We start from the raw sequence: 25,000 nt of genomic DNA on the forward strand, positions 1-25,000 counted from the left end.
GAAGGTAGGGGAGCCGGGGGAAGGTAGGGGGGCCGGGGGAAGGTAGGGGAGCAGGGGGAAGGTGGGGGGGCTGGGGGAAGGTAGGGGAGCAGGGGGAAGGTAGGGGGCTGGGGGAAGGTAGGGGGGCCGGGGGAAGGTAGGGGGGCTGGGGGAAGGTAGGGGAGCAGGGGGAAGGTAGGGGGCTGGGGGAAGGTAGGGGAGCAGGGGGAAGGTAGGGGGCTGGGGGAAGGTAGGGGAGCAGGGGGAAGGTAGGGGGGCTGGGGGAAGGTAGGGGAGCAGGGGGAATGTAGGGGGCTGGGGGAAGGTAGGGGGGCCGGGGGAAAGAGAGAGGCCCAGCCGGCCGGATCCTACCCAGGCCTGACACACTAGTCATTGCTTCTTCATCCTCCATTACCCCCTCAACCAGTCAGATCTGGACTGCTTACCCAAATGGCCCCCTAGTCCCTATTTATGGAACCCTATTCCCCATAGGGCCCTGGTCAAAAGTAGTGCGGAATATAGGGAATAGGGTGCCATTCTGGACTGGGCTTTGGTGATCTGTGTCATTTAGGGATGAGGAATAAGGCTCCAGGCCAGATCAATAGATGTCAGAGTGGCTCCCTGCTGTGATTCATTAACGAGAGAACAATTACAAACCAACCTACCGTCACTGAACGACTATACAAACCATCAGTCGTGGTTGGCGCTCCTTAACTGAAGGTACGTTTGTGACGGCTGTGGGCGGTGGAAGAAGGTGAGAACCAAAGTGTCCAGATGTTTAATAAAGTCATAGAACACTGAACAAAAACAACAACGTGAACAGAACCAGTTCTGTCTGGAGCAGAATACAAACACTCAACAGAAAACAAATAATCAACCCACAACTCAAGGGTGAAAAACAGGCTGCCTAAGTTTGGTTCTCAATCAGGGACAACGATTGACAGCTGCCTCTGATTGAGAACCATATCAGGCCAAACACAGACATACCAAATCATAGAATAAAGAACATAGACTGCCCAGCCCAACTCACGCCCTGACCATACTAACACAAAGACATAACAAAGGAACTAAGGTCAGAACATGACAACGTTGGCCTTGTTTTGTTGGGAAGGCGCCTGTTTTAAAATCTCAAAAAGTAATTATTAATTATTATTAATACATCATGATAATGACATCACAATACCCCATAATGACATCACAATACCCCATAATGACATCACAATACCCCATAATGTCACCACAATACCCCATAATGACACCACAATACCCCATAATGACATCACAATACCCCATAATGACATCACAATACTCCATAATGACATCACAATACCCCATAATGACATCACAATACCCCATAATGACATCCCAATACCACATAATGACATCACAATACCCCATAATGTCATCACAATACTCCATAATGACACCACAATACCCCATAATGACACCACAATACCCCATAATGACATCACAATACCCCATAATGACACCACAATACTTCATAATGACATCACAATACCCCATAATGACATCACAATACCCCATAATGACATCCCAATACCTCATAATGACATCACAATACCCCGTTTTAGAAAATGTTGCAAATATATTAAAAATAAAAAACAGAAATATCTTATATACATAAGTGTTCAGACCTTTGCTATGAGACCTGACATTGAGCTCAGGTGCGTCCTGTTTCCATTGATCATCCTTGAGATGTTTCTACAACTTGATTGGAGTCCACCTGTGGTAAATTCTAATGATTGGAAATTATTTGGAAAGGCACACACCTGTCTATATAAGGTCCCACAGTTGACAGTGCATGTCAGAGCAAAAACCAAGCCATGAAGTTGAAGGAATTGTCCGTAGAGCTTCGAGGCAGGATTGAGTCGAGGCACAGATCTGAGGAAGGGTTACAAAACATTTCCGCAGCATTGAAGGTCCCCAAGAATACAGTGGCCTCCATCATTCTTAAATGGAAGAAGTTTGGAACCACCAAGACTCTTCCAAGAGCTGGCCCCCCGGCCAAACTGAGCAATCGGGGGAGAAGAGCCTTGGTCAGGGAGGTGACCAAGAACCCGATGGTCACTCTGACAGAGCTCCTCTGTGGGGATGGGAGAACCTTCCAGAAGGACAACCATCTCTGCAGCACTCCACCAATCAGGCCTTTATGGTAGAGTGGCCAGACGGAAGCCACTCCTCAGTAAAAGGCACATGACAGCCCACTTGGAGTTTGCCAAAAGGCCCCTAAAGACTCCCAGACCATGGAAACATATGTTTACGTCGCCAAAGAAAGTCAAATAGATAATAAACAAAAGTGAAAATAAATAAATATATAAAACAGTTCCAAAACAGTAAAGACATTACAAATGTCATATTATATATATATACAGTGTTGTAACAATGTACAAATGGTTAAAGTACAAAAGGGAAAATAAATCAACATAAATATGGGTTGTATTTACAATGGTGGTTGTTCTTCACTGGTTGCCCTTTTCTTGTGGCAACAGGTCACAAATCTTGCTGCTGTGACGGCACACTGTGGTATTTCACCCAATAGACATGGGAGTTTATCCAAATTTGATTTGTTTTCAAAGTCTTTGTGGGTCTGTGTAATCTGAGGGAAATATGGTGTCTCTAATATGGTCATACATTCTCTGTCTCTCTAACTGTCTCTGTCGCTCTCTCTCTCTGTCTCTTTCTGTCTCTCTGTCTCTCTCTGTCTCTCTGTTGCTCTCTCTCTGTCTCTCTCTGTCTCTTTGTCTCTCTGTCTCTCTCTGTCTCACTCTCTCTCTGTCTCTCTCTGTCTCTTTCTGTCTCTCTGTCTGTCTCTCTGTCTCTCTCTCTCTCTCTCTCTCTCTCTCTCTGTCTCTCTCTCTCTCTGTATCTCTCTCTGTCTCTCTCTCTCTCTCTGTCTCTCTGTCTGTCTCTCTCTCTCTGTCTCTGTCTCTCTCTCTCTCTCTCTCTCTCTCTCTCTCTCTCTCTCTCTCTCTCTCTCTCTGACAGTGTGGAAGACCAGGAAACATGAGAAGCGGGGGGTGGGGAGTAGGGACTCCAGAACTGGGCTACTGGGGTAGGTGTATATTGGGGGCTGGTGAACCGTTTGTAAGGGTGTGGGGCGTCAGGGGGGTTCTATGTACCACTGGTGAGGAGGTGGGCTTGGTTCTATGCACTGTGGGTGAGGGGGGGGGGGGCTTCGTGCTATGTACCGTGGGTGAGGAGTGGGGCTTGGATCTATGCACCGTGTGCCATAGGTGAGGAGGGGGGCTTGGTTCTATGCACTGTGGGTGAAGGGGGGAGGGGGGCTTGGTGCTATGCACCGTGTGTCGTGGGTGAGGAGGGGGGCTTGGTTCTATGCACCGTGTGCCGTGGGTGAGGAGGGGGGCTTGGTTCTATGCACCGTGTGCCGTAGGTGAGGAGGGGGGCTTGGTTCTATGCACCGTGTGCCGTGGGTGAGGAGGGGGGCTTGGTTCTATGCACTGTGTGCCGTGGGTGAGGAGGGGGGCTTGGTTCTATGCACCGTGTGCCGTAGGTGAGGAGGGGGGCTTGGTTCTATGTACTGTGGGTGAAGGGGGGGGGGGGGGGGGGGGGCTTGGTGCTATGTACCGTGGGTGAGGAGGGGGGCTTGGTTCTATGCAGCGTGTGCCGTGGGTGAGGAGGGGGGCTTGGTTCTATGTACCGTGGGTGAGGAGGGGGGCTTGGATCTATGTACCGTGGGTGAGGCGTGGGGCTTGGTGCTATGTACCGTGGGTGAGGAGTGGGACTTGGTGCTATGTACCGTGGGTGAGGAGGGGGCTTGGTGCTATGTACCGTGGGTGAGGAGGGGGGCTTGGTGCTATGTACCGTGGGTGAGGAGGGGGGCTTGGTGCTATGTACCGTGAGTGAGGAGGGGGCTTGGTGCTATGTACCGTGGGTGAGGAGGGGGGCTTGGTGCTATGTACCGTGGGTGAGGAAAGGGGCTTGGTGCTATGTACCGTGGGTGAGGAGGGGGGGTTGGTTCTAATGCTTTTAATTATGTATCTATTTGTCCTAAAATGGTAATAAAAAAAATATAGAAATAAAATATTTCTCATTGAGGAGGCCCTGTGTTGCACATTGTGTCATGTGTGTTTGAACCCTATAGAACCCTATTCCCTATATAGTGCACTACTTTAGACCAGAGCCCTATAGAACCCTATTCCCTATATAGTGCACTACTTTAGACCAGAGCCCTATAGAACCCTATTCCCTATATAGTGCACTACTTTAGACCAGAGTCCTATAGAACCCTATTCCCTATATAGTGCACTACTTTAGACCAGAGCCCTATAGAACCCTATTCCCTTGATAGTGCACTACTTTAGACCAGAGCCCTATAGAACCCTATTCCCTTGATAGTGCACTACTTTAGACCAGAGTCCTATGGAACCCCTTTCCCTTCACAGCGCACTACTTTAGACTCTGGTCAAATGTCCATTTGGGAGGCAAAGCATTGAGAGGGGACAACGATGGAGACACAAATGTCTAGATATGAGTAATGGCATTGAGAGGGGACAACAATGGAGACACAAATGTCTAGATATGAGTAATGGCATTGAGAGGGGACAACGATGGAGACACACAGGTCTGGATGTGAGTAATGGCATTGAGAGGGGACAACGATGGAGACACAGACAGGTCTGGATGTGAGTAATGGCATTGAGAGAAGGACAACGATGGTGACATTGCATAGAGATTTTCTAGACTAACCATTGTATTGTTGATCTGATTTGATCAGACGTTCTCCCTCTAATGTCTATGGAGGTCCATTGTCTGAACATCTGATCTGAAACGGATCCTTCAGTTCTGTTCATGTATTAAAAGGTTAACACTGTCTGGTGTTCTGCAATCTGAAAACATGATGGATATGTTGTTGCAATTGGCATACTGTACAGACCATGGGGTATTGAACTCTGACCCTACGAGGTCCAGAGCCTGCTTCTCTTCTCTTCTAGTTGATCGTTAATATGACCCACCTGGTGTCCCAGGTCTAAATCAGTCCCTGATTAGAGGGGAATAACCCACCTGGTGTCCCAGGGCTAAATCAGTCCCTGATTAGAGGGGAATCACCCACCTGGTGTCCCAGGTCTAAATCAGTCCCTGATTAGAGGGGAATCACCCACCTGGTGTTCCAGGTCTAAATCAGTCCCTGATTAGAGGGGAATCACCCACCTGGTGTCCCAGGTCTAAATCAGTCCCTGATTAGAGGGGAATCACTAACCTGGTGTCCCAGATCTAAATCAGTCCCTGATTAGAGGGGAATCACCCACCTGGTGTCCCAGGTCTAAATCAGTCCCTGATTAGAGGGGAATCACCCACCTGGTGTCCCAGGTCTAAATCAGACCCTGATTAGAGGGGAATAACCCACCTGGTGTCCCAGGTCTAAATCAGTCCCTGATTAGAGGGGAATCACCCACCTGGTGTCCCAGGTCTAAATCAGTCCCTGATTAGAGGGGAATAACCCACCTGGTGTCCCAGGGCTAAATCAGTCCCTGATTCGAGGGGAATCACCCACCTGGTGTCCCAGGTCTAAATCAGTCCCTGATTAGAGGGGAATCACCCACCTGGTGTCCCAGGTCTAAATCAGTCCCTGATTAGAGGGGAATCACTAACCTGGTGTCCCAGGTCTAAATCAGGCCCTGATTAGAGGGGAATCACCCACCTGGTGTCCCAGGTCTAAATCAGACCCTGATTAGAGGGGAATCACCCGCCTGGTGTCCCAGGTCTAAACCAGTCCCTGATTAGAGGGGAATCTCCCAGCTGGTGTCCCAGGTCTAAATCAGTCCCTGATTAGAAAGGAATCACCCACCTGGTGTCCCAGGTCTAAATCAGGCCCTGATTAGAGGGGAATCTCCCACCTGGTGTCCCAGGGCTAAATCAGTCCCTGATTAGAGGGGAACAATGTTTAAAAAAACACAGTAGAACTGGCTTCAAGGTCGAGAGTTAAGTTTGAGGGGTATAGACTGCAATTTCTGGGGAGCTGGATTTGAGATCAGTTTTACCATTTTTTTTTTTTACTGTATAGTGGAAATAGATTTCATTTTTATTTTTAATAATTCTGTTATTTTGTTTAAAAAAATACATTTGCAAAAAGTTGAAAATGTTAATGAAAAAAACTATATCCCCATGTCTGTCCTGCCTGAGGTTGAAAGGCACAGGTTTTCCGTCAGGTGCTGTCTATGGTCCTGAACTGTGATGTCGTTTGTCTGTCTTTGAAACGCAAAGCCAGAGCAGCGGTACATTTTCTACCGTTTGGCTTTCCGTAGTTATGTGGTTTTGAAGGCGGTGCTTTTTGTTGTTGTCGTTTCTCGTCGAAACTCTTGAGCAAAAAAACAATGGCAAACAACTTTCAAAACGTGACTATTTCTCTAACTTTACCCATATCATGCCAGATCTGCCTTGGAAAGGTAATTCAGTTTATATTTTGTTGTGCTTTCCGTTTTGGAACAAAGTGTTTTAGCCAATGCAACTATTCACGTTGACAGAAATGCTAGCTATGCTAGTTAGCTGTTGATTAGCCAAAGTAGCTAACGTTAGCTTCCTTGCCTAGTAAATATTCATTTAGCAAGTGATGTACATTTTGAACCTTCTATCGATTAGCTACTCATATTTGTCTGTGGGTGGCTAGTTAGTTACACATTTGTTGACTAATTACATCGACCAAATTCTTGTTTGCGGCTGCAGATCATGTGTTGTTAGCTTAGCTAAGCTAGCATCTTGGTGCAATTTTAGTAGGAAGGCTTTGCAATGCCAAATATTAACTATAGTTGAACTATTCATTGATTCATCTCACAATAGCTCAGTGCCTACAATGCACGGATAGTTGTATTGCAATCGATCATTAAAATAACTCATTTTTTATTTTTAACATTGCTATTTGCAGGTCCGCCACCCCGTTATCTGTGCCAATAACCACGTGTTCTGTTCTGGCTGCATGGACATCTGGCTGAAGAAGGCTAGTCAATGTCCTTCATGCCGAGTTCCCATCACCTCAGAGAACCCGTGCAGAGAGATTATAGGTACGAGTAATGGTTTAACAGCTACGGCAAAATATGTCAACCTGGTTACCTCTGCATAAAATGTAAACCAGGTTATCTCTGCATAATATGTCAACCTGGTTATCTCTGCATAATATGTCAACCTGGTTATCTCTGCATAATATGTCAACCAGATTATCTCTGCATAATATGTCAACCTGGTTATCTCTGCATATTATGTCAACCTGGTTATCTCTGCATATTATGTCAACCAGGTTGTCGCTGCATAATATGTCAACCTGGTTATCTCTGCATATTATGTCAACCTGGTTATCTCTGCATAATATGTCAACCTGGTTATCTCTGCATAAAATGTAAACCAGGTTATCTCTGCATAATATGTCAACCAGATTATCTCTGCATAATATGTCAACCAGATTATCTCTGCATAATATGTCAACCAGATTATCTCTGCATAATATGTCAACCTGGTTATCTCTGCATAATATGTCAACCAGGTTATCTCTGCATATTATGTCAACCTGGTTATCTCTGCATATTATGTCAACCTGGTTATCTCTGCATATTATGTCAACCAGGTTATCTCTGCATAATATGTCAACCAGGTTATCTCTGCATAATATGTCAACCTGGTTATCTCTGCATAATATGTCAACCTGGTTATCTCTGCATAATATGTCAACCTGGTTATCTCTGCATATTATGTCAACCTGGTTATCTCTGCATAATATAAATTAGAAGAGAAAGGCCCCTCCCCCCACCCCAGAGTCTGGTTCCTCTCACGGTTTCTTCCTTCTAGGGAGGTTTTCCCCCTGTTGCTGTAGTACTCACTGTTTGCGGTCTAGACAAGGCTGGGTACCTGTAAAGCACTTTGTGGTAACTGTTGATGTGACGGTCACTCAAGGTGGCAGAGTTACAATTCTGTGTTCGTGAACTGATTCCCTACTGTGGTTCCTGTTTTTTGTTGTTGTTGTGTGTTATTTTTAGGGGGGACAAATGAGAGCGAGTCCAACGAGAGCTATTCTGTGAAGAAACACCTCCGAAAGACCAGGGGAGAGCTTTTGTTGAGGGAATATGAAGTAAGCTACATATGTTTCTATTGTTAGTCTGTCTGAGTGTCTCCTTTATCAGTTTCCCCCTCTGGCAGTCTGTCTGAGTGTCTCCTTTATCAGTTTCCCCCTCTGGCAGTCTGTCTGAGTGTCTCCTTTATCAGTTTCCCCCTCTGGCAGTCTGTCTGAGTGTCTCCTTTATCAGTTTCCCCCTCTGGCAGTCTGTCTGAGTGTCTCCTTTATCAGTTTCCCCCCTCTGTTAGTCTGTCTGAGTGTCTCCTTTATCAGTTTCCCCCCTCTGGCAGTCTGTCTGAGTGTCTCCTTTATCAGTTTCCCCCCTCTGGCAGTCTGTCTGAGTGTCTCCTTTATCAGTTTCCCCCCTCTGGCAGTCTGTCTGAGTGTCTCCTTTATCAGTTTCCCCCCTCTGGCAGTCTGTCTGAGTGTCTCCTTTATCAGTTTCCCCCTCTGGCAGTCTGTCTGAGTGTCTCCTTTATCAGTTTCCCCCCTCTGTTAGTCTGTCTGAGTGTCTCCTTTATCAGTTTCCCCCCTCTGGCAGTCTGTCTGAGTGTCTCCTTTATCAGTTTCCCCCCTCTGTTAGTCTGTCTGAGTGTCTCCTTTATCAGTTTCCCCCCTCTGGCAGTCTGTCTGAGTGTCTCCTTTATCAGTTTCCCCCCTCTGTTAGTCTGTCTGAGTGTCTCCTTTATCAGTTTCCCCCCTCTGTTAGTCTGTCTGAGTGTCTCCTTTATCAGTTCCCCCCTCTGGCAGTTTGGCACACAGTGCATTCAGAAAGTATTCAGACCCCTTGACTTTTCCCACATTTTGTTACGTTACAGCCTTATTCTAAAATGGTTTAAATTCACCCCCCCCCCCCCCCCCCCCCCTCATCAATCTACACATAATACCCCATAATGACAAAGCGAAAACAGGTTTTTAGAAATGTTTGCAAATTTATATATACATTTAAAAAAACAAAAAACTTATTTCCTTAAGTATTCAGACCCGTTGCTATGAGACTCAAAATTGAGCTCATGTTCATCCTGTTTCCATTGATCATCCTTGATTGGAGTTACATCAGAGATCCTCTCATTACATCAGAGGTCCTCTCATTACATCAGAGGTCCTCTCATTACATCAGAGGTCCTCTCATTACATCAGAGATCCTCTCATTACATCAGAGATCCTCTCATTACATCAGAGAGATCCTCTCATTACATCAGAGATCCTCTCATTACATCAGAGATCCTCTCATTACATCAGAGATCCTCTCATTACATCAGAGAGATCCTCTCATTACATCAGAGGTCCTCTCATTACATCAGAGGTCCTCTCATTACATCAGAGGTCCTCTCATTACATCAGAGATCCTCTCATTACATCAGAGATCCTCTCATTACATCAGAGATCCTCTCATTACATCAGAGAGATCCTCTCATTACATCAGAGGTCCTCTCATTACATCAGAGGTCCTCTCATTACATCAGAGATCCTCTCATTACATCAGAGATCCTCTCATTACATCAGAGAGATCCTCTCATTACATCAGAGGTCCTCTCATTACATCAGAGGTCCTCTCATTACATCAGAGATCCTCTCATTACATCAGAGACATCCTCTCATTACATCAGAGGTCCTCTCATTACATCAGAGGTCCTCTCATTACATCAGAGATCCTCTCATTACATCAGAGGTCCTCTTATTACATCACAGAGATCCTCTGAATCACTATGTGACTTCTATATGTAATTCAATGGTGGGACATCTTGTCTTTTTATCGTTCAGGATGAAGTGGAAGGTCTCCTCAAAGAGAATGAAGAGCTGAGGAACAAGAACCAGATCCTGGAGTCCCAGCTGAAGACGGTACTAGATCCCTGTACTGTAACAGCCAGCCGGAGAGAAGACCGGGGTCTAGACCCCGGCGTTGTGGAAGAGTGGAGCAACAAGCTGAGAGCGGCTACAGATGGCTACAGGCGGATCAAACTGGATGTGGAGAAACTGAAAGGGGTATGAATGAATATGATCCGTTTTGTGGAGGACGCTAATTGCACCTAACTCATTACGATCAATCCATTTTTTTTTATAGTCGTTTATGTTCCTTGTACGTGGAGCTCACTTGCGCAAAACATGGGAACAATCGTTGGAATGGTTCTTTGTGTCAATTAATCCTGTCATTTTGGGGTCGTCAACTGTCAATTTGACACGAAAGTAACAAGTTTTGTCACTGCGGTATCATCAGATCAATGTCACACACATACAAAGATGACAATACACAATGTAACTGACAAACAATGTCTGAAACAGGATTGTGTATATATGTGTATATATATATATGAACTAAAAAGTTGTGTTCCTCTGCTCAAGGCTAACAAGATGTTGCGGTGTCAGACTATTGACCTGGTCCAGGAGAACGTGAGGTTGAAAGCGGAGGTTGCCAGTAGATCTCCTCAGAAGTACGTACAAGTCCTGTGTTTTACTGTTGTGTGTTTTATGGAATGTTCTGGAGTGGTTTCAGCTGGGTGGAATGTTCTGGAGTGGTTTCAGCTGGGTGGAATGTTCTGGAGTGGTTTCAGCTGGGTGGAATGTTCTGGAGTGGTTTCAACTGGGATGGTGGTGGACGACTGGGTGGAATGTTCTGGAGTGGTTTCAGCTTGGGTGGTAGTGGACTCCTGGGTGGAATGTTCTGGAGTGGTTTCAGCTGGGTGGAATGTTCTGGAGTGGTTTCAGCTGGGTGGAATGTTCTGGAGTGGTTTCAACTGGGATGGTGGTGGACGACTGGGTGGAATGTTCTGGAGTGGTTTCAGCTTGGGTGGTAGTGGACTCCTGGGTGGAATGTTCTGGAGTGGTTTCAGCTGGGTGGAATGTTCTGGAGTGGTTTCAGCTGGGTGGAATGTTCTGGAGTGGTTTCAGCTTGGGTGGTAGTGGACTCCTGGGTGGAATGTTCTGGAGTGGTTTCAGCTGGGTTGAATGTTCTGGAGTGGTTTCAGCTGGGTGGAATGTTCTGGAGTGGTTTCAGCTGGGTGGAATGTTCTGGAGTGGTTTCAGCTGGGTTGAATGTTCTGGAGTGGTTTCAACTGGGATGGTGGTGGACGACTGGGTGGAATGTTCTGGAGTGGTTTCAGCTGGGGTGGTAGTGGCCGTCTGGGTGGAATGTTCTGGAGTGGTTTCAGCTGGGTGGAATGTTCTGGAGTGGTTTCAACTGGGATGGTGGTGGACGACTGGGTGGAATGTTCTGGAGTGGTTTCAGCTGGGGTGGTAGTGGACGGCTGGGTGGAATGTTCTGGAGTGGTTTCAGCTGGGATGGTAGTGGACGGCTGGGTGGAATGTTCTGGGGTGGTTTAAGCTGGGATGGTAGTGGACTCCTGGGTGGAATGTTCTTGGTAAAAACGATGACTATAATCTATTTGTTCATGTTCTCAAAATAAATTGTTTTTTGGTCAAGAGTTAATATATTTTATCTGGAATCCATTTGGTATGTTATCTGTCTACGGATTCAGGTTCTGTTTATCAGTGGTGAGATGTACTAATATCCATCTGTAATCACATTGATATGATCAACTATTTGCGCTCCCTGTTGCCTCAATGCAATGTGCCCCCCTTTGGTGTTCTTCATGGTAACATTCTGTACCTCAGGACCTCTTTTGAGAATAAGTGTTTAAATAGATACTTTCCAGCATCAGTATCTGGGGTCAAATGCACATACAGTGGGGCAAAAACAGTATTTAGTTAGCCACCAAATGTGCAAGTTCTCCCACTTAAAAAGATGAGAGGGGCCTGTAATTTTCATCATAGGTACACTTCAACTATGACAGACAAAATGAGGGGGGAAAAATCCAGAAAATCACATTGTAGGATTTTTAAAGAATTTATTAGCAAATTATGGTGGAAAATAAGTATTACGGGCCTCCCTCATCTTTTTAAGTGGGAGAACTTGCACAATTGGTGGCTGACTAAATACTTTTTGCCCCACTGCATGTATGTATATATATATATATCTATCTATCTATCTATCTATCTATATATATCACTGTATAGTTTGGAATATATGTATTGTTTTTACCCCCAAAATATAATTTATATGCTCTCAAATTCAATTCTTACTCCCATCTTTCTGCTCTGAACCACCAGGTTTGGCCGGTACACGGTAGCAGCGTTGGAAGCTAAGATCCATCAGTACGAAAGAGATTTGGACCACCTGAAGAAAGCTCTGGAACGTAGCGACCAGTACATAGAAGAACTGGAGACTCGGGGTGGAGGGGTCGCGGAGAGGCTCCCGAGAAACCCGAGAGAGGCACCCCAGGGCCACACCGATGCCCGTCCAGAGAGCACCTCCTCTGGGGAAGGTGAAGCCGGGACCAGGGTCCACTATCAGAGGATCAGTGCCACGACGAGGCGTCTGAGTGACATGGAGAAGGCCTCCGTCTGCTCCGGTCTGGAGGGAGAATCCAAGACGTTGTCCGCTCACCACAACTACCTCCTGACGACCTCTAACGGCGTGGAGCTCGACGCCGTCGGCTCCGACACGTTCCGGGACCACCGGAGAGGTTTCGGCGTGACCCTCCTCGGACACAAAGACTCTATAGATACCGATAGGATTGACGCCATCGTTCCCTCTGACCTCTTCCTGCTCTCCACTCCCTCCTCCGCCTTCCGCTCTCTCAGTCTGAAGAGTCCCAGTGTTGGTGAAGACAAGAAGCTTGGTTATAAGGCTGTGACCCATCTGAGGAGACTCAGTTTTGAGGACAGTGTAACACCCAGCAGTAGCAGCAGCGTCTCCACCGTAGTAACTAAACGGTCCAATCACACTGCTCAGTTGTCCAACGGGGTGTCTTCCTGTAACGCAGCCGAGCCGGGACTCTCCACCACCACCGAGCCGTTGTTCTGGGCTGCAGCCTGGCAGAGCCGCAAGGCTTCTGATATAACCCCCGTGACCTCTGTGACGTCGCCCAATCACAACGGAGAGGAGGAGCATCGGAGGCAGCTCAACACGTCTTCGGGGTCGGGGCACGGCGAGAGAAACCAAACCGCGGGAGTTACCACGTCCCGCGATCTGACAGAGGACGAAGCCTTCATGGACGAAGCCTTCATGGACGTAGCCTATCTGGATAAGATCTCTGAGCTGGACTCTATGATGCTGGAGGGGCCAGAGAGCTGCGGCTCGGCAGGGTCGCACCTGTCCCTGGCTTCCTCCCTGACTTCTGCCGACACACCGGACTTGACCCTTGACCTCAGACTGGATGTGACCCTGGTACCTGAGGTGGAGGGCTGCTCTGAACTCTTCCTGGACCCTGACTCTGAGCAGGACCGAGGTGGAGGTGGACAGACCGAGGCGGAGGGTTTCGGGATCAAGGGAACCTCTTCCTCTCCGGTCACAGTGTCAGCGACTCGGGCAGCTTCTCTAGCGCCCACATCTACGACGACGGCAACCGGGTCTGGATCCTCCTCTGGGAGAGACGATGGCAGCGGGGACCACAGTCTTCTAGACTCTACGGGGCCTGCTAGAGAACAGGGACACCTCTCGGACCCGTCTCAGACCGATGAACTGTCCTTCGACCTGCTGTTTGATCCCTTAACAGAGACCCGGACGGGACCAGGAGGGCCGTCGGCCTGGCAGGCCTCAGCCAACCACCGCCATGACATCTCGTCTGACTGCTGCTCGGCAGATAGACCTGGTGGAGACGCTGTGAGAGAGAAGAGCGCGGGGACTCCTAGTCAGGCCACCAAACGGAAGTCTCGCAGTCCTTTCGACGTCGGCAGTCCCTCCAAACATTCTAAGTTTATGTGATGGAGTTACCATGGCGCCCACGTCACTGTAGGCGCCAGTCTGTTTCTGATCTCTTAAGACGGCTCTTTATGGAACTGTGGGATGCGATGCCCTGGCAGAATCTGCGACCAGGCTCCCTTCTTTACGGTGTCTTAGTCCCAAGTGTCATGTTATTCCCTATATAGTGCACTACTTTAGACAGGAGTCCTACGTGGGTGCCCTGGTCTACAGTAGTTCATTATGTGAGGAATAGGGTACCATTTGGCATAGCATTAGCAACACAAGACTGCAATCGTTAACCGCTTCTTTCAAACTGTTGCTAATACTGACTGCTTCTTTCAATCTGTTTGCTAATGCTAACCGCTTCTTTCAATCTGTTGCTAATGCTAACCGCTTCATTCAAACTGTTGCTAATGCTAACTGCTTCATTTAAACTATTGCTAATGCTAACTGCTTCATTCAAACTGTTGCTAATGCTAACTGCTTCTTTCAAACTATTGCTAATGCTATCTGCTTCTTTCAAACTGTTGCTAATGCTGACTGCTTCTTTCAATCTGTTTGCTAATGCTAACTGCTTCTTTCAATCTGTTGCTAATGCTAACTGCTTCATTCAAACTGTTGCTAATGCTAACTGCTTCTTTCAATCTGTTGCTAATGCTAACTGCTTCATTCAAACTGTTGCTAATGCTAACTGCTTCTTTCAATCTGTTGCTAATGCTAACCGCTTCTTTCAAACTATTGCTAATGCTAACTGCTTCTTTCAATCTGTTGCTAATGCTAACCGCTTCATTCAATCTGTTGCTAATGCTAACTGCTTCTTTCAATCTGTTGCTAATGCTAACGGCTTCTTTCAATCTGTTGCTTATGTGTATGTGTGTATTGGCATCAAATTATTCCTGAAAATAAAACTGTTATTTTCAGTAAATTTTGTGGAATTTGTAGACCAATTATTGCAACAAATAAAACTTAATTTGATGGTGTAATTTAAATAAAAATAACCACTGTTTTGAGAATGACTGTCACCAATGGACACTTTACACGCGGTTGGACCTTTTCATGTTATCTAGCCAGAGACCCGTTTTCTTTTTTTAAACAAAATCACTTTTTTTTTGTCCATTTTAAAATAACATCAAATTGATCAGAAATGCAGTTAACTGAACAGGCAGTTAACCCCACTGTTCCTAGACCAGTTAACCCCACTGTTCCTAGACCAGTTAACCCCACTGTTCCTAGACCAGTTAACCCACTAGACCAGTTAACCCACTGTTCCTAGACCAGTTAACCCACTGTTCCTAGACCAGTTAACCCACTGTTCCTAGACCAGTTAACCCACTAGACCAGTTAACCCACTGTTCCTAGACCAGTTAACCCACTGTTCCTAGACCAGTTAACCCACTGTTCCTAGACCAGTTAACCCACTAGACCAGTTAACCCACTGTTCCTAGACCAGTTAACCCACTGTTCCTAGACCAGTTAACCCACTGTTCCTAGACCAGTTAACCCCACTGTTCCTAGACCAGTTAACCCCACTGTTCCTGGACCAGTTAACCCCACTGTTCCTAGACCAGTTAACCCCACTGTTCCTAGACCAGTTAACCCCACTGTTCCTAGACCAGTTAACCCACTGTTCCTAGACCAGTTAACCCACTAGACCAGTTAACCCACTGTTCCTAGACCAGTTAACCCCACTGTTCCTAGACCAGTTAACCCCACTGTTCCTAGACCAGTTAACCCCACTGTTCCTAGACCAGTTAACCCCACTGTTCCTAGACCAGTTAACCCCACTGTTCCTAGACCAGTTAACCCACTGTTCCTAGACCAGTTAACCCACTAGACCAGTTAACCCACTGTTCCTAGACCAGTTAACCCCACTGTTCCTAGACCAGTTAACCCCACTGTTCCTAGACCAGTTAACCCCACTGTTCCTAGACCAGTTAACCCCACTGTTCCTAGACCAGTTAACCCCACTGTTCCTAGACCAGTTAACCCACTGTTCCTAGACCAGTTAACCCACTAGACCAGTTAACCCACTGTTCCTAGACCAGTTAACCCACTGTTCCTAGACCAGTTAACCCCACTGTTCCTAGACCAGTTAACCCCACTGTTCCTAGACCAGTTAACCCCACTGTTCCTAGACCAGTTAACCCCACTGTTCCTAGACCAGTTAACCCCACTGTTCCTAGACCAGTTAACCCACTGTACCTAGACCAGTTAACCCACTAGACCAGTTAACCCACTGTTCCTAGACCAGTTAACCCACTGTTCCTAGACCAGTTAACCCACTGTTCCTAGACCAGTTAACCCCACTGTTCCTAGACCAGTTAACCCACTGTTCCTAGACCAGTTAACCCACTGTTCCTAGACCAGTTAACCCACTAGACCAGTTAACCCACTGTTCCTAGACCAGTTAACCCACTGTTCCTAGACCAGTTAACCCACTGTTCCTAGACCAGTTAACCCCACTGTTCCTAGACCAGTTAACCCCACTGTTCCTAGACCAGTTAACCCACTGTTCCTAGACCAGTTAACCCACTGTTCCTAGACCAGTTAACCCACTAGACCAGTTAACCCACTGTTCCTAGACCAGTTAACCCCACTGTTCCTAGACCAGTTAACCCACTGTTCCTAGACCAGTTAACCCACTGTTCCTAGACCAGTTAACCCCACTGTTCCTAGACCAGTTAACCCACTAGACCAGTTAACCCACTGTTCCTAGACCAGTTAACCCCACTGTTCCTAGACCAGTTAACCCCACTGTTCCTAGACCAGTTAACCCACTGTTCCTAGACCAGTTAACCCCACTGTTCCTAGACCAGTTAACCCACTAGACCAGTTAACCCACTGTTCCTAGACCAGTTAACCCCACTGTTCCTAGACCAGTTAACCCACTGTTCCTAGACCAGTTAACCCCACTGTTCCTAGACCAGTTAACCCACTGTTCCTAGACCAGTTAACCCACTGTTCCTAGACCAGTTAACCCACTAGACCAGTTAACCCACTGTTCCTAGACCAGTTAACCCCACTGTTCCTAGACCAGTTAACCCACTGTTCCTAGACCAGTTAACCCACTGTTCCTAGACCAGTTAACCCACTGTTCCTAGACCAGTTAACCCACTGTTCCTAGACCAGTTAACCCACTGTTCCTAGACCAGTTAACCCACTGTTCCTAGACCAGTTAACCCACTGTTCCTAGACCAGTTAACCCCACTGTTCCTAGACCAGTTAACCCACTGTTCCTAGACCAGTTAACCCCACTGTTCCTAGACCAGTTAACCCCACTGTTCCTAGACCAGTTAACCCACTGTTCCTAGACCAGTTAACCCACTGTTCCTAGACCAGTTAACCCACTAGACCAGTTAACCCCACTGTTCCTAGACCAGTTAACCCCACTGTTCCTAGACCAGTTAACCCACTGTTCCTAGACCAGTTAACCCACTGTTCCTAGACCAGTTAACCCACTAGACCAGTTAACCCACTGTTCCTAGACCAGTTAACCCCACTGTTCCTAGACCAGTTAACCCACTGTTCCTAGACCAGTTAACCCACTGTTCCTAGACCAGTTAACCCCACTGTTCCTAGACCAGTTAACCCACTAGACCAGTTAACCCACTGTTCCTAGACCAGTTAACCCCACTGTTCCTAGACCAGTTAACCCCACTGTTCCTAGACCAGTTAACCCACTGTTCCTAGACCAGTTAACCCCACTGTTCCTAGACCAGTTAACCCACTAGACCAGTTAACCCACTGTTCCTAGACCAGTTAACCCCACTGTTCCTAGACCAGTTAACCCACTGTTCCTAGACCAGTTAACCCCACTGTTCCTAGACCAGTTAACCCACTGTTCCTAGACCAGTTAACCCACTGTTCCTAGACCAGTTAACCCACTAGACCAGTTAACCCACTGTTCCTAGACCAGTTAACCCCACTGTTCCTAGACCAGTTAACCCACTGTTCCTAGACCAGTTAACCCACTGTTCCTAGACCAGTTAACCCACTGTTCCTAGACCAGTTAACCCACTGTTCCTAGACCAGTTAACCCACTGTTCCTAGACCAGTTAACCCACTGTTCCTAGACCAGTTAACCCACTGTTCCTAGACCAGTTAACCCCACTGTTCCTAGACCAGTTAACCCACTGTTCCTAGACCAGTTAACCCCACTGTTCCTAGACCAGTTAACCCCACTGTTCCTAGACCAGTTAACCCACTGTTCCTAGGCCATCATTGAAAATAAGAATTTGTTCTTAACTGACGTGCCTAGTTAAATAAAGGTAAAAAATAAATGTTGTAAATGACTATTGTAGCTGGAAACGGCTGATTTTTCATGGAATATCTACATAGGCGAACAGAGACCCATTATCAGCAACCATCACTCCTGTGTTCCAATGGCACGTTGTGTTAGCTAATCCAAGTTTATCATTTTCAAAGTCTAATTGATCATTAGAAAACCCTTGTGCAATTATGTTAGCACAGCTGAAAACTGTTGTCCTGGTTAAAGAAGCAATAATACTGGCCTTCTTTAGACTAGTTGAGTATCTGGAGCATCAGCATTTGTGGGTTCGATTACTGGCTTAAAATGGCCAGAAACAAAGAACTTTCTTCTGAAACTCATCAGTCTATTCTTGTTCTGAGAAATTAAGGCTATGCCATGCCATTGCCAAAAAACTGAAGATCTCATCCAACGCTGTGTACTACTCCCTTCACAGAACAGCGCGAACTGGCTCTAACCAGAATAGAAAGAGGAGTGGGAGGCCCCGGTGCACAACTGAGCAAGAGGACAAGTACATTAGCGTGTCTAGTTTGAGAAACAGACGCCTCACAAGTCCTCAACTGGCAGCTTCATTATATAGTACCCGCAAAACACCAGTCTCAACGTCAACAGTGAAGAGGCGACTCTGGGATGCTGGCCTTCTAGGCAGAGTTCCTCTGTCCAGTCTCAACGTCAACAGTGAAGAGGTTTCTCTGGGATGCTGGCCTTCTAGGCAGAGTTCCTCTGTCCAGTCTCAACGTCAACAGTGAAGAGGTTTCTCTGGGATGCTGGCCTTCTAGGCAGAGTTCCTCTGTCCAGTCTCAACGTCAACAGTGAAGAGGTTTCTCTGGGATGCTGGCCTTCTAGGCAGAGTTCCTCTGTCCAGTCTCAACGTCAACAGTGAAGAGGAGACTCCGGGATGCTGGCCTTCTAGGCAGAGTTCCTGTCTCCAGTCGCCTCTTCACTGTTGTTATTATCTATCTAATGCTCATCATATCCCCTAAAGCTCATCATGTCCGTCTGTATCCCCTAAAGCTCATCGTGTCCATCTGTATCCCCTAAAGCTCATCGTGTCCGTCTGTATCCCCTAAAGCTCATCGTATCCCCTAAAGCTCATTGTGTCCGTCTGTATCCCCTAAAGCTCATCGTATCCCCTAAAGCTCATCGTGTCTCCCTGTATCCCCTAAAGCTCATCATGTCCGTCTGTATCCCCTAAAGCGCCCTGTGTTCATCTGTATCCCCTGAAACTAACTGTAAATACACAGTAACAGACCAGAACACATACTTCACTCCTACAAAGACCTCCCAACCGCCTGAGCCTCCTTTAGATTCCGAGTGTGGCGCCACACCCCTTTATTTATTATGCAAATGTTACGGTTTTCATGTAGATTTCTCATCGCCTACTACCTCTAATCACGGCGTGAACATTTTATTGGGCTCAACCGTTTCCGCAAGTCGTTTTAAATAAATTAAGTGTTAATTCATTGTGGATTCATTTAATTTGGTAACGACTATGTACAAGGTGACGGTGGTGATATTAAATCAATTTGTTTAGTGTTCATCTGGCGGGTGGTAATGATATAGGTTGAGGGGGTATCATGGCGTCTAGGGGTTAATATGAGCGAACAGGATAACACCTATAGGCCAGTGTACCAACGGTATTACATCCGGAAATCAACTTCTCCTAAAGTGCGTCCGAAAAGGCACCCTCACCCCTATATAGTGAATGTCAGAACGGAGCACCGTGGGCACTCGTGTAGACCGGAGAATAGGGAGCCGTTTTACATGCACGAATTCTCGTGTGGTCATTCAATGTTCTGGATTTAGTCCCACCTTCGATGTGCTGCGACAAAAATAACATGTTCAGGTAACTTTATGAAGTTCAGAGCTGGTCACAAATAAAAAAAGGTAATTCGATTTCCTCTTATTTAGCTGGAATGCTGAGAACACATTTAGTTCGGAATAAATATAAATAATAATCTTTGGCTATAGATATCAATTTAGATTAATTCATATGAATTTGGCGCATCGGTTTTCATTTTCGTCTATAATTAAACTGGCTCCACTGTTCATGCACCAAGAATTTGCTATTTAAATATTTAGGCTATTTCGCCTGGTGAAGTCAGAGGGCAGACCCCCCCCCCCCCCCCCTCTCTCTCTCTCGCGCTCTCTTTCTCTGCATTTAGGAGAGTTGCAAATCCCGAGGGCGGCGCGAGATATTACTCGGGTTCCGTGTTGCATTGTTTGATGATCGCCTTACTCTTACAACCCTGCTGCTCATATCAATTCAATATTTCAATAAACTAAAGTGACTGTCTCCTTTTTTTCCCCCTCCAAATACACGTCTTGATTCAGGGCCGTTTGGACAAATGCTTCAAATAATTGATGTGCATAATGACTAGACTGCAGGCCTGTGACACCCATTTCCGGCCTCGCACCATTTGATTTGCATAGTTTTTCCGTTAAGAAATATTTTTTAAAGGAATCAAAATAGAATGCATTGTCTTAAGGGACACGTACGTCAGTAGGCTATGACTTGGAATAGCCTTTGTTGAATTTATTTTTGAAATGATGTCTGTGAAGAAAATTAAATCAGTTGTCTGCCAAAAAAAAGATGACAGTGAATGTAGCAACAAACAAACAAAAAAACGGATGTGAATTCCTTTGAACGAATTCATAAACAACCAAATATCAGGCATTCAAATTGAACAAAACATCCAAGCTCGAGCTACAGGTGTTCAAACCCCGTGCGTGTCCGTCTCCTGGCTGGAGGCTGAGAGCCCTAAATAAAACGCACGCGCCGCGCCGGTCTCCTCTCCTCTCCAGTTAACCACTAACTGCTTGAAGCTGTTCGCTTGTTATCTGACAGGGCTGGCTGGCTGCAATGTTCATGCACCATGTCTCGCGAGAGAAGCCGGGCTCCGCTTGACGAGATCTGAGACACTCAGGTGTAAGAGCCCTTCTCTCATCCCTCTCGGCAGCCAGTGGGAACAGTAGACGGCAGATAAGTGCGTCGGCCTGGGAGACTGCAGGCATCTCTCTGACTGTGTGATCTTCGTGCTCAAGGCTGATCCGGCTGTATTGCGTCATTACTGGACCACTGTCTATGACTAGGCTACTACATCTTTCCATTGCGTCAATTTTAGCCCCTTTACTCTTTAAAGAAAAACAGTCGCAAAGATGATGTCAATGAATAGCAAACAGCCACACTTCGCCATGCATCCGAGCTTACCTGAGCACAAATACACCACTCTGCATTCCAGCTCGGAAGCAATAAGGAGAGCCTGTCTGCAAGCTCCACAGGTAAATGAAACCCAAAACTTCTGCTTTGTGTCTTCCTTTTGTATGCTCTTTCTATGCGCGGTCTTTTGCATGTTGTAAGCGTTCATGTTACTGTAACTGCGCGAGCGCAATAATACGGAAGGAACGCTCGGAGGCACATTCTGCCAAAGCCAACTGCGTGCGCCTTAATGTTTTTTTTCTTCTTCATGTATTTCCACGGCAATCACCCGCACGCCTGTGATCTTTTTGAAAGCCACGCTGAACACAAAAGCTACCGACATTTTTTTTTTATGACTCGGTGACAGTCTTCTAAAAGGAATATTCTTCGTGTTTTATGTGTTGTCAGAAGTCCCACAGCTGACATATCCACTTATTCATCATGTGCTTGTTATTTCTCTCTTTTTCCCCCACTTTGCTTTGTTTCTGTTCCCTCCTCTCCCTTCTCGCTCGCCCTCCCTCTCTCCGCATCTCCTCTCATTACAGCTGCAGAGTAACATATTCGCAAGCCTGGATGAGACCCTCCTGGCCCGCGCCGAAGCTCTGGCTGCCGTGGACATCGCAGTGTCCCAGGGCAAGACGCACCCTTTCAAACCGGACGCCACCTACCACACCATGAACAGCGTGCCATGCTCTTCCAATACCACGGTGCCACTGGCCCACCACCACCACCATCACCACCACCACCACCACCCCAACATGGAACCCCCGGACCTCATGGACCACATTAACTCCCCGTCCTTAGCTCTCATGTCCAGCCACGACGGCTCCGGGGGCGGGGGTGGAGGAGGTGGTGGCGGGCTGATCTCCACCTCTGCTCACCCTCACCCTCACTCACACATGCATGGCTTGAGCCACCTCTCGCACCAGGCCGCTATGAACATGAATTCCCCTCTCACCCACCACGGCCTTTTACCTGGACACCATGGAGGGGGCCAGGGCGGGCCAGGACTCAATAACAACGGCCTTTCCTCTATCAATGACTCGGACACTGATCCCAGGGAACTAGAGGCATTCGCCGAGCGCTTCAAGCAGCGGCGGATCAAGCTGGGGGTGACCCAGGCGGACGTTGGCAATGCGCTGGTTAACCTGAAGATACCCGGCGTGGGATCGCTAAGCCAAAGCACCATTTGTCGGTTCGAATCGTTGACTCTGTCCCATAACAACATGATAGCGCTTAAACCCATCCTTCAGGCGTGGCTCGAGGAGGCCGAGGGCGCGCAGAGAGAGAAACTCAACAAACCTGACATTTATAGCGGAGGGGAAAAGAAACGGAAGAGAACGTCGATAGCGGCACCAGAAAAGAGATCTTTGGAGGCTTACTTCGCCGTACAACCTCGCCCGTCGTCCGAGAAGATAGCAGCTATCGCTGAAAAGTTGGACCTGAAAAAGAACGTGGTTCGAGTTTGGTTTTGCAACCAAAGACAAAAACAGAAACGGTTAAAATTCTCCGCTTGCCACTGACTATAGGCTATTGATGCGTTAAAAAATAAACAAGAAAAATGTTGAGACTGAATTTGGGGACCAAGGTCTTCTTTTGTCGCCGACGGGTTTACAACTTGGGCGCAAAAAAAAAACAATGACCATTAGATACTACGCACATTTTCTGAAGCTTCATATAACGGTTTTAGTTTATTTTCACGTTATTGGTGAATGTGAAGTATGCAAATATCCGAAACTCCTCCAGAGGAAACTCGCGCAGTGGTTCTGAGAGGAAACTATCAACTTTGCCTTTTTTAAAAACATTATTGTGGGAGAAAAAAAAAAGTTAATTTGCTTTAGCGAGTTATTTGATTTGAAATATTATATAGCCATTTACGAATTACCTCATTGTTGAACTCTTTGGTTTGGTTAATTTATAATAAGCTTATATACAATTATTTATTTACCTATTTCTGTATTTCTTTGTGATAACATTTTGGGGGCTGCTGTGAACTCTGTTTTAAAATAATGTAGCAAACTGAATTAAAACAAGAAACTCGATATTGCAGAAGCCTGAATGATATGAGCGTCCTTTCGCTTCTGAATGTGACAGTCAAAGCTATTAAAATTATCACATTTATTTACAATTTGCACTAACATTTAGGCAGTCATTTGTTTTGTTTATATCGGTTATTATTAGGTCCAAATGGTTTTGTGTAATGTATGTATATGTGTGTATATATATATATATATATGTATATATATGTGTATGTGTGTGTGTATATATATACATATATATATATATATATATATGTATGTGTGTGTATATATATATACATATATATATATATATATATGTGTATGTGTGTGTATATATATGTGTGTATATGTATATATATATTTATGTGTATATATATACATATATTACAAACATCACTTTCTCACTACAACTCAGTCCTGAGTTTTCAAGATAAACTATTTTGCTATTGGCTTCTTTTCACAACGGAAGATAAAAAAATAAACATGAATTCGCATGAATCAGACGTCAACTTGACTATTACGTTCTGGGGGTTGGGGGGGTGGGGGGGGGGGGGGGGGACGGTCACAATGGATAAAATATCACCTTTTCATTTTGTGTATTTTGTTTTGCAGTGCAAACATTCTATGCATTGGATAAAAACACTACATTTAAGTATCTGCCAGTAGAGCTGTGTGGAATGTGGAACGAAATCACTGTTAATGCCTGTTTTTTCCACCTTAAAGACACAACTTTGTTTTTGTTGTTTTTGTCGTCGTGTTAATTGTTCAAAAATAACTTTGTGTTTGAGAAAAGATTTTACTTGTGCACAAGTATGTTTACAAACTGCGACGGCCACATGTGCGTGCATCACGAAATGTCCCACGTGTCCTTCATGTAGCTGACGTTTGACGAATTCCTTCCTTCCTCCCTCTGTTCTTCTGTTGTCTACTTGTTTTCATTGGTATTCTACTCATCCTGTAAGCCAAATCCAACAGGGAAGTGTGTCCCATGCAGCTATATCTTCTAAATAAATGAACGACAGAAAGAGAAAACATTTGTTTTGGGTGTATTTATATGATTGTGATTAGGCCGACATCTTTATTATGAGCCTTAACACGTTTTTTTAAATATTTATTATTATTATTATTGTTATTATTATTAGTACTATTATTACTATTATTGTTAGTAGCAGTAGTATTAGTAGGTCTAATAGGCCTAGCAGTAGTAGTAGTAGTAGTAGTAGTAGTAGTAGTAGTAGTAGTAGTAGTATTATTATTATTAGTAGTATTAGTAGTAATAGTAGTAGTAGTAGTAGTAGTAGTAGTAGTTATTATTATTATTAGTAGTATTAGTAGTAATAGTAGTAGTAGTAGTAGTAGTATTAGTAGCAGTAGTAGTAGTAGTATTATTATTATTATTAGTAGTATTAGTAGTAATAGTAGTAGTATTAGTAGTAGTAGTAGTATTAGTAGTAATAGTAGTGGTAGTAGAAGTAACAGTAGTAGTAGTAGTAGTATCAGTAGTAGTAGTAGTAGTAGTAATAGTAGTAGTAGTAGTAGTAGTAGTATTAGTAGCAGTAGTAGTAGTAGTATTAGTATTATTATTATTATTATTAGTAGTATTAGTAGTAGTAGTAGTAGTAGTAATAGTAGTAGTAGTAGAAGTAGCAGTAGTAGTAGTAGTAGTAGTAGTATCAGTAGTAGTAGTAGTAGTAGTAGTAATAGTAGTAGT

At 45.6% G+C, this 25,000-nt stretch overlaps 3 protein-coding genes across 4 annotated transcripts in view; 2 read left to right on the forward strand and 1 right to left on the reverse strand.

Moving 5' to 3' along the window:
* The window catches only part of LOC139372439 (protocadherin-9), an 801,390-nt gene that overhangs the window by 435,384 nt on the left and 341,006 nt on the right, over window positions 1–25,000 (reverse strand). The window lies entirely within an intron of this gene.
* LOC139372985 (ORC ubiquitin ligase 1) lies at window positions 6,252–14,815 on the forward strand. Of its 2 annotated transcripts, XR_011627515.1 has the most exons (7): window positions 6,252–6,404; window positions 6,881–7,016; window positions 7,983–8,074; window positions 9,824–10,045; window positions 10,403–10,491; window positions 12,167–13,949; window positions 14,001–14,815. XR_011627515.1 is itself a non-coding variant. In XM_071112893.1 (6 exons), exons 1-6 carry the CDS (start codon window positions 6,333–6,335, stop codon window positions 13,821–13,823), a joined length of 2,268 nt encoding a protein of 755 aa, XP_070968994.1. In that variant the 5' UTR covers window positions 6,252–6,332; the 3' UTR covers window positions 13,824–14,815. The 2 variants fall into 2 exon arrangements, 1 of the variants encoding a protein (XP_070968994.1); XM_071112893.1 differs by having other exon boundaries at window positions 12,167–14,815.
* On the forward strand, window positions 19,861–23,433 carry LOC139372438 (POU class 4 homeobox 1). The gene is made up of 2 exons (XM_071112153.1): window positions 19,861–21,351; window positions 21,814–23,433. Exons 1-2 carry the CDS (start codon window positions 21,229–21,231, stop codon window positions 22,789–22,791), a joined length of 1,101 nt encoding a protein of 366 aa, XP_070968254.1. The 5' UTR covers window positions 19,861–21,228; the 3' UTR covers window positions 22,792–23,433.

The sequence above is a fragment of the Oncorhynchus clarkii genome, chromosome 18 (assembly GCF_045791955.1).
Source record: "Oncorhynchus clarkii lewisi isolate Uvic-CL-2024 chromosome 18, UVic_Ocla_1.0, whole genome shotgun sequence".
In the NCBI taxonomy this organism is placed as follows: Eukaryota; Metazoa; Chordata; class Actinopteri; order Salmoniformes; family Salmonidae; genus Oncorhynchus; species Oncorhynchus clarkii.